The sequence below is a fragment of the Bactrocera tryoni genome, chromosome 1 (assembly GCF_016617805.1).
Source record: "Bactrocera tryoni isolate S06 chromosome 1, CSIRO_BtryS06_freeze2, whole genome shotgun sequence".
Lineage (NCBI taxonomy): Eukaryota > Metazoa > Arthropoda > Insecta > Diptera > Tephritidae > Bactrocera > Bactrocera tryoni.
The window spans coordinates 5,254,314-5,271,544 of record NC_052499.1 but is presented as its reverse complement, the minus strand read 5'-3'; the positions used below and the strand labels follow the sequence as shown (position 1 = coordinate 5,271,544).

At 39.9% G+C, this 17,231-nt stretch overlaps 1 protein-coding gene across 1 annotated transcript in view; it reads right to left on the bottom strand.

Moving 5' to 3' along the window:
• Window positions 1–17,231, bottom strand: part of LOC120773428 (neuroligin 4-like) — a 141,087-nt gene that overhangs the window by 66,642 nt on the left and 57,214 nt on the right. The window contains exons 7-9 of the mRNA XM_040102312.1: window positions 11,794–12,218; window positions 6,813–6,931; window positions 528–797 (exon numbers count right to left, since the gene is read on the bottom strand). Coding sequence (XP_039958246.1) covers window positions 528–797; window positions 6,813–6,931; window positions 11,794–12,218 — 814 coding nt within the window. The remainder of the gene's footprint in view (window positions 1–527; window positions 798–6,812; window positions 6,932–11,793; window positions 12,219–17,231) is intronic.

Below are 17,231 nucleotides of genomic sequence, written 5' to 3'. Positions count from 1 at the left end.
TTGTGGCCTACTTCAGTTCGATTGCCCATCCAATGCTACAAGTCGGCACGTCTACTCTGAATACAAGCGAGGCTTACAACGAGCAAAGTCGAGAGTTCATCAGTCGCTGGGTAAAACAAATGTGTGTTTGCCCAAGGACAACGCACCAACACATTGTTTGTATGTTTACTGTGGGTTCAAGTGATAGACAACAGGTCAGCCAGACGGACAAACAGACACGCAGACGTTGCGGCACCAGTGCAAAATGCTGTAAACCGGGCGCACAACGTTCAATGTTTGTAAAGTTGACATGTCGCTGTGTGTTATAAGTTGGGAACTCCGGCTTAGCACACAAAGTTGTAGACACGAGTCCTCAATTGGCCGCCTTTTCAACGCGGCCGCCGCACATATTTACTTAGTACGCAGTGCTGCGTCATGGCTACGACGATATATGTATGTATGTAGTATATTCGGCTAAATGTTTGCCTATTTGCCTTTTGTGTGTTGAGCGGTACAAAAAAATATAAAGTAAATGAATGACAACTTACCACCCAAGACGCCGCTTATGTAGCTGCCTGTCAGATTGCCGCCACGTCCAGCCTTACGCAGCAGCGCATCATCGATGAGTAGCAGGCGCGTCGAAGCGAAGGGATCCGGTTTCACGGGCCCTTCATACAAGTTCATGTCATCATGATTTTTAAATAAATTGTGACGCGTAATGACATCCTCCATGCCGGCGCGATGCAGCTCGGGTATGAGGCGCAGCCAAATCGAGAGCTGGTGTGCGCGGAAATGGTTCTTGATGCGTGGCTTCATGCCTGAAACGAGCAAATAAGAAGAAGTTGTAGAAATAGACTAAAGCTGAATGAGGATGACAGCAGCTAAAAAAGATAACACACTTCATTTTTGCCTCACAAAAAGAAAATTGTTACTTCATAACATACAAAGTCAGAAGCAAAGAAATGCTTTCAAATACATACAGACATACAAAAATATAAGTTATGAATTTATGACAATGAAACCACAAGTTTTTGCTTGCGGTTTTGACTTTCCAATCGGAGCGGATTATCCCTTTCTAGATAAATTGAGGTAACATAGAGACGGCGTTTGTTGTTTTCTTTGTCTCCGCTGGTTTGTGAGTGCGGCGGTTGACAAAGAAAAATGAACTTGACATTGAACTCGGCCACATACACTTTTCTCCCTTCAGTGTTATAACTTAATATTGGAAAGTGTATGAGTTTGTGTAAAATAATAATGGGTTAGAAGGTGTGTGCGCAGATATGGAGTAGCATGTAGTGTAGATTCAATGCTGGCGCTTAGGTCTCGCTGTAAAGAGTTGAAATAAACTTGGGTACACAAAAGCGTACACTAACCCTTGCTGGAAAGAAATCATGCAATAACATTTAAAAAGTATGGCAATACTTATTTCCAACCAGCTAGCGAAAGGACTTGCCGCTCATGTGAGACGACATCGAAAGAGTTAAAGAAACGCTGTTTGAATATCATTGTATAGGCAACAGAGAGATAACGGATGATTTCAACACCTCTTATGTATCAATTCAACATATTTTGATGAATATTTTGAGTATGATGCGCGTAAAAACTGTACTATTAGCAAAAAACCTGCATTTACAAAAATGTTGTCAACAGAGGTCGTAAAAGAGATGCTTGACAGCAAAGCTGAGAACTTTATATACGTCAAACACATCATTAAGGTTGACAAGACGTGGGTTTACCAGTATCACGTTGAAATTATTTAATAATCTAGCGAATGGCGCTACAAAACTGAGCCAACAACGGAAAAAGAAAATTCGCTGAAAGCACTGAAGAGCATCCTCGCCGAGCCTTGTAATAAGTGTATGAAAAATTGGATTAAGCATTGCCATGCTTGTATTGGCTCAAAAAGAGGAGTCAGCAGAAGCGATAATAAAGCATTGTATCGAATTACGTAAAAATGTAGTTCACCTTGTCAGCCCGTGTTAAATGTGATGAGATGCTATATGCCGGTGTGAGCAAACAATTTAACAGGTGGAGTACATGGGTTCACTGCTACAACAAAGCGATCTTTTGTATTGCGTTTTTTAATCTTGTAACATCTCTAGAATATTGTTCTAAGTGCTCAAGTTGATACGAGTAATCGTTTTGTAGATAGAGATGTAAATGGTTGCACTCTCGAGATCAGCTATGTAGTCGCTTAAGCGAGAAACTGCTGGAAATGACATCGCAGTGAAATTTCTAAAAGTATATATGCATACATGTACTTAAAATCTTCGGAAAATAAGTGTTTTAGGAATTAGGTAGAAAACGGTATACAATTTTTCGAAGAATTTCAAAGTTGCAAAAGTTCCGAAATTCAATGGATTTTGGATTTGCAAGATGGGTCATGTCTTGACTGATGCTTTATCCCTGAAAGTCTTGGTTTCAGTATTTGCTAGCGTTAGCCCAGAAGCAAACCGAATATTGCAAGATGGGTCATGCCTTGACTAATGCTCTACGTCCGAAAATCTTGGTTTCAGTACACATACACATGTGATTGAATGTTTTTAAGCACAATTAATACCATTTTGAGATTTGAAATTATCGTGTGTGCGTGTTGTTCATCGAAAAAGTTTCGATCTGGATAAAAAGTATTGCAAAACAGATAAGACAAAAATTACTTTCAAACAACAGTTTGTAATAAAATAAACGAAAATGTGAAACATGCGAACTTTGCGCTCTTCACTCATCTGTTTAGTTCCATCAGAGGCGCATTAGCAGGTACAAAGTAAGTTTGTAAGTGTCATATGTTAACTGCTAATCTAAAGCCGGAAGCCAAGTGTTATTACACCTTTTTTTTATCGTGAGTTCGAGATAATGCCACGACATGCTCTACATGATAAAACCAACACATTTGCACCAGTGCGGTGAGCAGGAGGGGGCTACAGTTTGCACAAGCATATGTCCGTTGGTAATACCTACAGATATTTCGCGCTGGAATATTCGAATTTATCAACATTTATGCGCATATCATTTCGAACAGCAACACAAGCTCCGCATCTTTTAATTTCTCACACTTTTTCTTGTTGCTACGCGGCTTCCGCCCGCAACTTTCGCCAGTTTTAAAGCAATAAGTTGCCGGTAGCGAGCATTTGCATATTTTCATGTGTGTATATGTGCCTATGGGTGTGTGTGTGTGTGTGTGCGTCTGCGTCAACTTTGAGTTTTATTTTGGTTAAAACTTTTATTGCTTAATTTTAAAAGTTCGTTTCGGTGTTGGCGTGACGCACCGTGAAATGCGATGAGGAGGCAAGCACACATACAAGGCCAATAAGGAGAGATTATCGCGGGAATTTCGAGATGAGGCAGCACGGGTGCCATGAAATGTGTGTTGCTGACTACAGTACAGGGGGTTAGGCACGTCACTGGCACATCTGCTTTACGGCTTATCGTATCACGCAGCAAATTTAATCCCAAGTGGCATATGCTTGGCGCAAATGTGTACAAATTTGAATATTTTCGTATTGCGAATGGATATGTAACTCATGTTTTTGTGGCGTTTAAGCGTGACAGCGCTCATGCTACACGGCCTACCAGCCTCTAGCGCGGTTGCCGTTACGGCAACTGTTTGCGGGGCACCACTCGCTCCGCCGCAATTCAGCTTTATATGCAGCCCAACTCAGAGCCGCAGTTTTGATTTCTATACCCAAAGGGGTTAGCCGCATTTACTTGATACGTATATGTAGCTGCGTGTGTGTAGAGTTGCCTACATTTTCCTTTGACACAGCATGCACTATACCTTGACTGTTGGCATGTACTAGTAACCTCAAAACAGCTGGAGAGCACAACTGTTTACCTGTGAGCGAAAATAGCTGTTTATTCTCACCACAATGACATAGTGGCTCGCTATTTGACTGCGTCCGGATATTGATCGGAAAAGTGTTTCTGTAGTAAAACTCTGCTTTAATCGTTGTTTATACGATGCCTTCAGCTGTGTATGCCCACCAGAGGGTTTGAAGCGGAAATTGCTAAATTTTGTCGCAACATAATAGACTGGTGTTTTGAGGAGGCACGGCAGCTAACCGGTAGCTAACCGATAACACTGGCTAACAAAAGTTTAACTTCTTTGAGTATGAAACTCTTTAAATTGAAAACTCATGTCAAGCTTTGAATGTACTAGGGCCACTAAACGATAATATGTCAATAAAAAAATTGACCGTCAGCTTTTCTTACTACATCAAAACTTATTTTTTCTTAAAAATCAAAGACAGCAGCTGGTATATTTAGAGAAATTATTGCTTAAACCAGAAAATATTTATGACTCTCAAGAATACTTGGCTTCTGGAAGATCTTCTTCAAGTCTCCAATAATAGTTTGCTAGCAATCATGTGCTCCATTTCCCTTGATGTCACTTCTCTATTAAGGAAATATCCTAAGGAAACCTCTCGCCTTGTCCGTCACTCACAGCACCCAAATTTATCGGAAAAAAAATCCAGCACACTTATGAACACTTATTCAGCATATGTATTTTTAAAAACATATTACACCCAATTTCCCCTGAAGAGGTGAAATTTTTCACCTGATTCTATAAAGTTTGTCTTTTCCTGCTTATTTCGGAAATTTCATGCTTGTGGCGCATTTAGTTATTGATTTATCGCACTTTTAGTAGTTTTCCACATAACCCGTTATATGGGCAGTATGCGTGATTATGCTACACACTTCGCTTTCGCAGAAGTGTGAGGGGCCTTTCAGCAGTTGTCAACCGTTACGTAGCAAATGGCAAGCATCAAAGCAGCCTACCAGCAAGCGTGCATGTCATGGCGTATACGTAATTAGGGAAATCTCCACAGTTGCCGTGTGAGTACTTCGTCGAGCAGCATATGAGCGAGAAGTTGATGTAACAAATCTTGTCTGTGCTCGCTGTGCGTAAATCAATTGGCTCTGCATGTGTGTGTATGGGTGTGCGTTGGTAAATTTCGCTGAGAAGGTGAGATAAGGCGAAATTAATAATGCATCATATGTATTTCCGTTTTGTTGCTGCCAGTTTTTCGCATCGTTTTGTCTATTTACTCTCTCCACTTATTTCGAATTTGCTATTGTTGTTGTTTTTGTTATGTGGTTTACTGTGATTTTTACGCGTAAGTCGTGAAGTTGTATGCGAATAATTATGATTTATTTATAGCTGCAGCTGTTAAAATGTTGTTGTTGTTCTATCTTATGAAATAAAATTTTTAAATTTTAAATGAAATAAGTAGAAGCCATCGCCAACCATATAAAAGGGCCAAGCAAGCTTTATTTGAAACATTTTCTGGCTTGTCACCGTATCTAGCATTCTAAGCAAACATCATTGTTGCTCGAAATTCTCAAAAGAATATGTGGCTGCGACCGTATCCAGATAAAATAAGACGGAACGCTATCTACTGGAATCCATAAGACAGTCGATGAAAGGACTGACCTACTCTAACTTGGAGAAGAAACTTCGATATCGAAATATCTAATGTCGAAGAGAGTGAAGTAAAGACAAAATGATATTATTCACAAACTAATTATCCCATAGCTGTCAAATTTATACACGCACCGTTTGAAGTTTAGAGAAGGTTAAAATCCTAAGCATTTAATTCTAATATCGCTATTTATGTCTCAGGCGGGAACTTTTCAATTGACCTCTTCTTATGTATATTCTTCTGTTACTATGTGCTTTGAATTCCGCTTGCTTGTCATTTGTGCTTGTTGTGGGAATAAAATTTATGTATGTATGTTCAATTCTTGAGAACTCATCAAACGTCGTTTGTGTGTCATGTCATCAAGTCACACACCATTATAAATATTTCTGTCAAATATATCAATTATTGTGCATCACTTGGCTATTGCCACCCAAAAACAAAGGTTGGAGTGTCGCTCTCGTCGAAAGTTTTGACAAATGCTAGTACAACAGAGTGGCAACAGCACATTTGGCCTGAAACAGCACACTTGCTGATCTTTTTACGCGCTTAATCCTAGCAATAGACCTTTTAACATTCTTAGTAATTCGACTCTGTAGCTGCTTTTGCTGATGTCGCTTTATGGTGCCGGCCTGGCGGGGTGCCGCTGTGGATTCATTAGGTCTAAGCAAGAAGCAAGTCATGTTGGGACGGGTATAGATACTGCATTTATGCAGGTATATTGATGACTGATCAAATTATAAGTAAGCATTGTTACTTTGTTTTTTGTAATGCCCGCAATGACGAGCAGGAGAATTCGTTTATCAATTTCGACAGCAAAATAAGCAATAAAGGAAACTTATGCACAAATATACCTATAAAGCAAGTAAATAAATAAACAATGTGACACAGCAGTGAAGCAATTTGCAGCCGCTAATAACACCTACAAGTACGCCTCACCACAAGAGGCGTGGCCGTTCGGAGTAAGAGAATTAGCTGCGGAAGCAGCTGAGGAAGCGGCTGTTACAAAGTGTGAATAACTGCAGTTAATTGCACACTTTCCTAGGCATATCAATACGCATGTGTCGGGAGAGAGTGTTAGTGAATACATTAATGTAAATACATTTAATGGCGATTTGGCAAAGTTCGATGATTAACACAATTACCCAATAAATGACCGGAAATGATGTAGCTGCTGTGAGCAAAATTACTTTTCATTGAGTGGAGCTACATATATTCTATAAAATATGGCATATGAGTGCTGATGAAACTAAATGCAGAATACGTGTTTTAGACATACATATATTGTATTCTTATAAGCTTACGCAGAGGAAAGATAGAAGCTAATAAAAAGTTTCTTTCAGTTAACAACTGCCATGAGTATGACTTTATTGATAAAAATTAGCTAATTTATCTCATACAGTGATGGCAACTTACCGATTTCGAGATACTTTTGGTGCAGTGGATCATAATTTTCCCAAATGGTGCTGCGGAAGCGATTCCGCTCCTTGGAGGCGGGTAGCACGGAGTCTTGGCGATGATGCTCATTGGGATTGCTGGAAGGAAAAAAGAGGGGGTTATATGAAGATGTAAATAAAATCGAATTGCAGAAAAATATATTGGGTCTATAACTATGCAGGCGATTTGCCAAAAGATGATGTAACTTGTTTATTATATATTTTTGTTTCAGTATTCAGAACAGTCAATGGAAATGCTACTTATGCGATTTTTTCAGTATACGAGTACCTATGTCATTTGAAGCGTAAACAAAAATAAATTTTTTCATTCAAATATGTACAACTTTGTGCCTATTTATTTCAGGAAGTTCTAAAAAATGTTCCATGGGTTTCATTAAGGTATCTCACATACAACCGCTGTATGGGAAGTAGGCGTGGTTATAGTCCGATTTCGCTAATTTTTCACTGTGACCTGGAAATACGAGAAGAATGCTACTTACTAAATTTAGTCGAAGTCGGTCTGTCGGTCGGGTCGCGAGATATGGCATTTCACCAAAAAGTGGGCGGTGCCACGCCCGTCGTCCAATTTTTACACCGGTTCGCATAAAGCCCTCCCATAACATTTCGAACATGTCTCTGGAGTATTGAGTTATTGATTTATTCGGTTTTAGTCATTTTTAGCAGTACCGTTATATGGGAAGTGAAAGGAGTTATCTTACAATCTCATCCATTTTCACACTGTCTATAAGAGTTCTTACAGTATTTGTGCTCAGCGAATTTGGTTGTTGTAGCTTTAGGGGTTCAGGAGATATGTACTTATTAGAGGACGCGGTCACGCCCACTTTTTCAAAGTTTTTCCCCACAGGTAACCCCTGTTACTGCAATGCAAATAGTAATGCAACGCGCACTACAAGTCTCATCAAGATATCTCAATTTTTACTCAAGTTATAGCTTGTCCAGACAGACAGACAGTTACCCGAATTTAAATTTTTTTCGTCACCCTTATCATTTATATATATATGTATATCTACGCCAGTAAAGAAGAAGATATATAACCGTATGTTTTTTTTGCTTAGTTTTAGGTGATATGTACAACCGTTGGGCGAATAAAACTATTATACTTTGTAACAACATGTTGCAAGAGTATAAAAATCATATGTAAAACTTGACCAAGCAGCCAAATCAACGGCATGTCGAATATCCATGATGTCAAGGTAGCGCTCTTTATTTGATGACATCAGAACTCGGACTTTTCTAAGTTCGTAGTTCAGACCTCGCTCCTCTCTTCCTCTCTGAGAACTATTTGTTCCAGTTGAGACGGAACACTGGAATATGGTTCACATCAGAAGTGGGTAACAAAAATTGGGTTGATTCATTCTTGGCCGCCAAACCAGCTATGAGCTTTTGCCATAAAATCCACAAATTGTCAGAATTGGAAAAATAGCGCTTCAGTTGGACAATACTTTGAACAATACTATTGTGCATGTATTTTCGCTTAGTCTACAGGCATAAGGGGTCCCATTCGATATTATCAGCGAGCATAAATTGTAAATTTTTACTTCACACCGACAACTCAAAACAAAATAGAAATCTTAGAGTGCTCTGATCATCTTGCTTATGATTTTTAACCTTCTATCATTTGCAGATATTTTGAAAGCTACTGTATTATTTGTAATTCCTTTGTTAACTTAATTGAGATACATCACTGCCGTACATATACATATATATTTATTTATAAACTTTATCACTCTGCATCTTCTTCAAATGAATGCCGGCTTTTCAACACAGCTTTTCTGTTTAAACGGCAGAAAAGTGTTGGAAATCCAAAGAGACGAACATTAACAGTGCACTTCAACACTCTCTATATAAAGCGTTTATACACACACCCATGCATACATAGACACATATGTAGCTATGTAAGTGTAAACACATAAATTTGAAAAGGGCGCTGAACAATATCGCCCTTGTTGGTTATGTGAGCATGCGACGCAAACATGAAAACTCTATTGCAGCATTAGTGTGGGCGCATGCAGAGAGTAGCTACCCTGCAGGAACTTTAACGCTTCGAACGGGTGTGTTAGGCGCGAAAAGTCAATGGCTACGATTCCAGTAGGAAAATTCGAAAGTTTGCATTAGAAGTTTCTCTAACAACAATCGGTCCTTAGCGGGCAATAGAATGTCCTCACATGTGATGATAGTATGAAGAGCTGTACACGAGAAACAACAGCTGTTCGCAGTTATGGGAAACTAGTGAATTTCGCCTTTAGTCGGTTAATATCAAAAAGTTGTGGCGTAATTTGTAAACATATTCCATTTGTTTATAAAAAATTGATTCGTAAGTGAAAAAAAAAACAATAAAACACCAACTAGCCCACGACTAGTGCGTTTGAGTTGAGTTTGTAAAACGTTCCTATTCCCTACAAGGTTGCAGTAATTGTACTAAAAGTATTGTAAATGTGTGTTAAAGCTCTTTGTACTCGCTAGACAAGTGCTGGAATGGCATTCTGGGCGAACGAAGCGGAGTAAATGAAAATCCAACAGTCATAATGTACTAAAGACACTTGATGTTAAATACTCTACACTTTATCGTGATGCGCAAAAACATAAAGCTTGAAATTAAAAATGAAAATTCCATAAATAAAAACTAAGCGAAAAATAATATATTTTATTGAGGCACTTTTCTGTATATGTGTGTGAACGCGGGCTACCAACATACAACTCGCTTTGAGACCTTTCTTTGACAACAAACTTTTTTTTAGCTTTAATTTGGATTAATTTTACTAAATGTTCCGTTATTTATTTATGACACGTGTCGATGCTGGCGAGTTCGGCAAAAAACAGTTTGGGGTGAGAGATGGAAAAACGAGAAGTTTTTAGTCGCATTGGCCCGACATACATACAAATGTACAAAGCAGAACAAAGTTGAATTTTGCAGCATATATCTATCAGCTGGCTTAATTTTTTCGTTGAACGTCATAGTTAACACCAAAAATTACGTGTGAATTGGATACATTTTCAGTAATGTATAACGGATGTTGTTTTAGACGTGTGATTTTCAATGAGATAATACTTTTTTTGAGGTATTTGTTTTTATTTTGTTTGGTTGGCATTTCATAATGAAGAGACTTGCTCCGGTATAACGCCAGCAATTTCTGCAAATTTATTACTAAAATAATGCTTCGGTTTACCTCCAATATTCGGTCAACATAATTGACCAGTAGAGTCGGTAACCACGGGCAACAATGGATCGGTTTCACAATACTTTTTCTCTAGTGGATAGTGGGCTTTTCGGAAACGCTCTAGTAGAACGCTGTAGAGCAGCGTATCCAAGAAGACCCGAATGACTTCATCCACCATCGCTCGCAACAATTGGCGCTATGCCCATGCACTTTAGGGAACTTATGCAAGATTTTGTGGAAGGATTCTGACTCGAGGGCTTACAAAATCCAGTTCATGCAAGAATTGATGCCGAACGACCATCAAACGCGTTTGGTGAGGCGGTTCAAAACAAGATGAACATTGATCGCGATTTTAAAATGAGCACCGAAGACAATGAACGCAGTGAACGCCCCAAACTAATTATCGAATTATCGTAAAGTCAAGTTTTTCGAGAGATCTAAGACTATGAAGATATCAAAGGAATATGTTGGATAGGTTGTGAATGAATATTTAGGTACGCGGAAGCTCTGTGCAAAGTGGGTGTCGTGCGAACTCGAAGTTTTGCATCGATTATGACAAAGGATGAAACATGGCTCCATCAAATGGCATGGTTATGACGTCTATATATTAAGATGAGTATGGAATAACTTTTACTGACTACTTTGAAAAGGAAGGACCAACAACATAGACTATTACATGGCGTTATTGGACCATTTAAAGGACAAAAGTGCGAAGTGAAAAATGGCCGGATTTGAAGAAAAAGAACCAAGACAATGCACCGTGCCATACATCAGTGAAAACAATGACAAAATTCGTGAATTGGGCTTCGACATGCTTCCGCATCTACCGTACTCTGCAGATCTGGTCGTCAGTGACTAATTGCTGTTCGCAGATCTCAAAGGAATGCTCGCTGGGACGAAATTTCGTCGAATGAGGAAGTGATTGCCGAAACTAAGGTTTATTTGGAAGTAAAGAACAAATCGTACTACAAAAATGGTATCGAAAAGTTGGAGGCTCGCTGTAATCAGTACATCAGCCGTACTTTAGAATTGATCTGTTTACAATAAAATTTCGTTCAGCGATGAGGCTCACTTTTGGTTGAATGGCTAAGTTAATAAACAAAATTATCGCATTTGGAGCGATGATAATCCGGAAGTCATTGTTAAGACATCTGTTACATCTTCAAAAAATCACTGTATTGAAGCTGTTTAGTGTGATCTATTGACAGAGGGAATCATTGGTCCACATTATTAAAAATATTAAAAAAAACGGACTTCTTTTGGCCATAATTTTACAGTCAATTGGCTATGCAGCTACAAATAATGACTTTTTCATCCCCGAATTGGAGGATGTTTACGTGGACGACCTTTGGTTTCAACAAGACTGCGTTACATGGCACAAAGTGAACGAACAACCCAATTTAGTGGAGAAAATTATTTTTAAAATATAATAGCAAACCCTTTTCTTTATAATAACGCTAAGTTATTGGTCATAACAATAAATTTATGAATTTTATTTCTTCTTGAAAATCACATATCTAAAAAATACACCCTTCATAATTGAGTTTGGCTGAGCAAAGTAAAATTTTATGAAAAATCTTCGGGCGCACATATAAGTATCTTTGCAAGTAACTTAATACTTAAAAAAAAAACGAAAATCGTTAATAAAATATATATACATAGGTATATATTAAATTCGATTGCCCTAATGCTAAACATTTTTCTACAAATAAACTGCATGTACCAACTATATTTTTGGCTAAATAACAATAACAAGCGCGATGGCAGCTCTTATTTACTTACCCCGTTCTAGCGAAATTTGTCCAAAATATTATCACCGCTTCGGACAGCGCTATCTCGGACTTCGTATAGTTCTGTGGAAAATGGCTAAAGCCATCCACGAGCGGCGCACCAAATATATACGGCAAGTCCTCGCCATGCACCGTGCCCATGCGCTGCGGATAATCACCGTCCTTCGTTTGGTAGTCGAAAACGTAAAAGTAACAACGTCCCGATTGTGCACCCGCAGCGGTTGATGCTGAAGACATGCCGCCACCTGTGCTGCTGCTGCTGCTCGATATGGGTGGCGGCGAATTGGCGGCCAATTGGTCACCGGTGCGTATGATGGGCGCTACGAATTGCGCATCCGACAGCGCTGCCACAGCGGTGTCGCGTGTGTTAATCGGGTGCTGCGACGTACGATCCCAATCGGTGTACTCATTAACGATCTGTGGAGTAGACGAAATACAGGCAAGAGTGTATTAATCGTAAAGGCATTGGCTTAAATTTTTTTTTTGTAAATGGCTTTCGAAGTTTCGCCACTTTGGTGATAAGGGTTGTTTCAATATGACAACCAGGGGAATAAAAAATGTATCAGAACATAAAGAAACATTTCAATTTGAAGTTTAAAAGAAGAAAATGCTTTTGCTATGCGCATTTACGCACTAATTAGCGCACAAATATGCACTTTTTGCAGATGCGCATGTGTTGGTGTATATATAAAGAGGGGCGCGGGTATTCACAGCACCGAGGATATAGCCACACATATGCTCATATGTAAGCAGCTGCACTTACAGGCTACAATGGCTGTGCGCAAAGCAATGTGCCGCATGCGAAACACCAGTGTGTGGGTGCGTGCGTGAGCAGCGTTATGTGCGTGCTCTTCTTATGCCAAGCATAACATGCACAAATACAGCTGCAGATGTGTCTGTCTGTCACAAAGCCTGTGCCGTATTTAGGTTAAGTGTTACTCTCGACTGAATGACTGTCAGTAGTTGCTGCGTTCAACGCATAATGCACATATATATGTATATGCACATATAGGTATATATTGTATATATGTGTGTGTATATAGTATATGCGCGTATGCGTTAGTATGTTACAACTGCAAGGACACCGCTTCTATATTTACGTTGGGGCTTGCGCGACCACTATTTATAGAAACACACACATACATGTATGTATGTATACACATAGGTGTGTTTAAGTTGGACGCGTAAGCGTGAGCACGCACGTGGGCTGCAGTTTTAATACGAAAAGTGCGTTTTAATATAATGTTTCAACTGCCGCACTAATTCAACGGCATAAGCTATTGTGTTGTTGTTTTTGCTGCATAAAAATATCTGTCCTTCATGTTTATGGGCGTATGAGCGTATGTGTGTGTATGGGAGCGTGGACATGGATAATCATAAATAGAAGTGCAGCCTTCAAGCAAGCAATTTACTGCATTTGGACGCACACATACACACTCACATGCATACATTTATGACGTACTACATATCTGGCGTGTGTATGTGTTATCTGCATATTGCCCAGGCGTTATCTCGAACTTCTGTTGCTTATGAACTGAACTCTTTTTAATTTATTGTCACGCACGTAACGCAACGTAACGCACACGTATACATATGTACATACGTACATACTCAAAACTATGGCACGACGCATGCATAATAGACTCTTGCATTTATTATCAACGACTTCTTGGTTACGCTTAGAAGAAGCTGCGCCTATTCTAGATTCGCTCCATCGACAGCTTGATTAGGTTAGGTTAGGCTACGTAAATTGACTAATTTCTCAGCAGGGCGGGGGATCATACTTAGACTGTTATGTACGGTTCTTTATGAAGCCAAACGAAGTAACTCCTATAGCTGGATCTCAGCTTTTAACAAAAACGCCCTGAACCTAAGATACATCTTCGACTTTGCGGCTGCTCAGCTGGTGGTGGTTAACCAAAGCTTGCTGATTTGGCCTGAGGCCCAACAGCCCAGTCAATCAGTGCTGTAGTGAACCACAAGAAGAAAAATAAGCTCCTACCCGTACCCATTACGCCGTTATTGAGACTGAAGTACCTTTTCTAAGTAACTCAATAGATTTAGAGTTTCTTGCAATACCGTTGTGGTTAAACACCCAGACAAGTTTAATCATAAAAGATCTCGATGCTTGAGATAATGAGTCGAGACAATGGTTCATTCGTCTTGAACCATCAGTCAGCGAATTGAAGACCAAAACCGCTGCCCTACTATCAAAATGGATAGTAACCACTCCACCCACTTTGATTTATCCGTGAAAAAGAACATCGTCTTTCTCCTCCATCGAGTTCTTCACACCAATTCCGCCCTCAAAGGTATGCGACTAGAGAAGCGACAGCTAGGGCCAAGCTCAGGGACCTGGTAAACTTAGAACCATATATAGTTACTGTTAGAGGCGTCGTTTTGGAAGGTGACTGCATATACTGTTTTATTTTATCTAATTCCGTTGTCTTGAAAGCTTAAATTCGACAATGAGGATGAGGGGAGGTTAGAATCATGTGTAAAAGTTTCCGCAAGTGAGGAAAGTTCTCTGAGCGCCATTCACTTAGGAGTGGACAGGAATGATTGTTTTACATATGACCACCCTTTTGATGACGACTACGGCAAACGCATTAAAGATCGGCTGGTTGATGTCCTCGTAAAAGTAAAGGCTGGGACAAGGACTGAGACGAGTAAGTACTTGTGAATTTTACTATAGTGACCCTACAAAGGAGCGCAAAGTCGATATGGTTTCGGGAGTGAGACTCCGTCACTGAGTCTTGGCATTCACCCCGGTGTGTGAACGTCTAGCCACAATCCGCATCAAAGCGAAGTTCTTCAACATATCGCTTGGTCGACTTCGCCGGGGCCCGAAATATGGTTTTCTGAAGTACTACAAGTAAATTCCAGCATAGGAAAATTCACCAAACTACCTGGCTGTCTCCGGAACGAAAGGCCAAAGTTCGACGTCAAATGGTTTCGGACAGACTATATTGGCCTTGCTCAGCCCTTCAGGAAGTATCCTTTTTGCATCTTTATAAAGTTAGTATTTAAAGTTTTCCATGTTGGCTTATGAAAATGCGTTTTGAAAATTCAAAAGGACTACGTTCAAAAACAGAAACAACAAAAAGGTGGTTAATAAAGGAAACATTTTTATAATGGCAATAATAAAGAAATTTGTATCCCTAAAAAGGGCTTCGGATGATTTAAACTTTTTTTTGTACATTTGCTTCGGACAGCAATTTATCAATACCGTTCCGTTTTCTTTGTTTATCCGCTACAAAACTGTCAATCACGTCCAACCACCGGCACTATTAATCACCTATTTTGTGCTATTTTGTGTACATTTTCCATTAAAACCTGTTCGAAACGTTGTTGTACAGTTGTACTACCGACAACAAACAAAATCTATGTTGTGCAAAATGCACAATATTTGAGCACACATTACTCATTCAAGCGTTTTCGTTGTAGACTGCATAGCAAGCAATCCGCAGGGGCACTCGTGCCTCGCTCCACGACCGGAACGGGTTTGCGAAATCATTGAAGCAGCGAACCAACAATTAATTTATGCCACCTTCTATTAGCCCTGGCCACCTGACAAACGCTTCACGCTCCAAATACGCTCATCATGTATACACTTGCAACAACAGTAACATGAACAATGGATAAACAACAAAATGTGCGGACGTTGTCAAAACATTGTGCTCAATCATGGAGCGCGCCGACGGAGGGGTTTGCGGCTGCGGGCGTAGAGCAAAAACCAAATAAGCTGTGAAAATTCAGCAAATTAGCAGTTTTTCAGAAACACAAATAGACACAATCACGCACACATGCCCATGCACCTACACGTACTCTCGGCGGTGACTGCTTATAACGTGCTGTCTGACCATTAATTTGTGAAAACAACAAGCAAAACAGAAAAATCATATTCAAAATTTATTATCGGCTTAGGATATTGGGGAGGGTGATTTAGCATTGTGTGTCCCGGGGAAACTGATAGCGTGCTCATTTAGCTGGCATTTGATGGTTAATATGCGGATGTGCACAACTAGTCGCTGCTGATTGGCAAATGCACGCGATTATGCATGCCGTTATGTATGCGGCACCTACCCGGCAGGAAAACGTGCGTAATTAAGACTATTTAACTTTGTCGACGACAGGTTGCTAATTTTTCGTTCGTCCTATACTTCGGATATACAACTATATACAAAGAGTTACCAGAACCCGGCATGGAAACCTCCGAAGCTCAACGGGGTTGAGTTAACAATTAAGGAACATACCAAGTAGGTTAGCTTAAGTTAGGTTGTAGGACAGATCCACCTATAATTATGACAATATTGGCTTTGTTAAGCGTAAGTATTTCAGAGGATTTTTTTCGGTTTACTCTGGACCAGAAGAATCTCACGGTTCTGCACCTGCTGAGCTCACTGGAGGTTCAAAGTCCAATGTCAGAACGCAAGAAGACAGCCGACTCAAATACAATCAGATAATTGGGGGAAGCGCATCAGCTTTGTAGTTTTCGGCGTATCCACTGCCACTGGGCATGCATAAGAGTAAAGTATGGATGAAATTTGATGCTAATACTCATGAGATCATGCATTCTTTGACTAGTTTTGAGCGCACAGTCAGCGAGCTTAAAGCCAGTATAGCTGCTTGGCTACCAGAGAATACCTTACTTTCGGTGGAGTGAAACTCTATAAGGTGATACTTTCCTCACTTTTTCCTCTATGTTTTGGCATAGAAGCTTCCTAATAAGATGGATAATGCCCAAAATACTTCACCCTTGATTGAAGAAGAGAACCTTCTTCCTTTGGACACAGCTGAATACGTTGAGGGCTGATTGATAAAAGACCTACCCTCACGCTTTATCTGGAGAGAAGGTTCCAAGCCACATTAAAAGAAGTTGGTTGGCGGAGAAGCGTTCAACCTGACAGCGGAACTTGCAGCATCTACACATATGGATCAAAAATGATTAATGGGGAGGACGCCGATATCTATTGCGCTGAGCTAGATGGAAATTAATTCTATAATTTCACATCATACGTATATTACGTCAAAGAGTGTCCGTAAAAGGAGGGACAGTAGATGTTGAAACTGCCAGAAAGTGTCTTCTTATATATGTATATTAGATTCTAGGTCACAACTGCATTCCAGTAAACGTTATAGCTGATGAGATTGCAAAAGTGACTCCGTCTAGCTACCGAACCAGTATAGGAAATACGCAAAACACTAAAAGCGCTGCATAATGAAATTTCCGAAAGGGCGAACAGATGGATCAGGGTGAGATGGAATGCCTTAAGAACATGCTGGATCGCTTAGATCATTCTCAAGGGCTTCGAAGGAACACATGCATGGTCTCGAAAGAACTCCAGGACGGTTATTGCATGTGACCTCACAAATCACAATTTACTGGCATCACATGCGCGCCGGCTAGGTATTAGTAACGATGGCTTT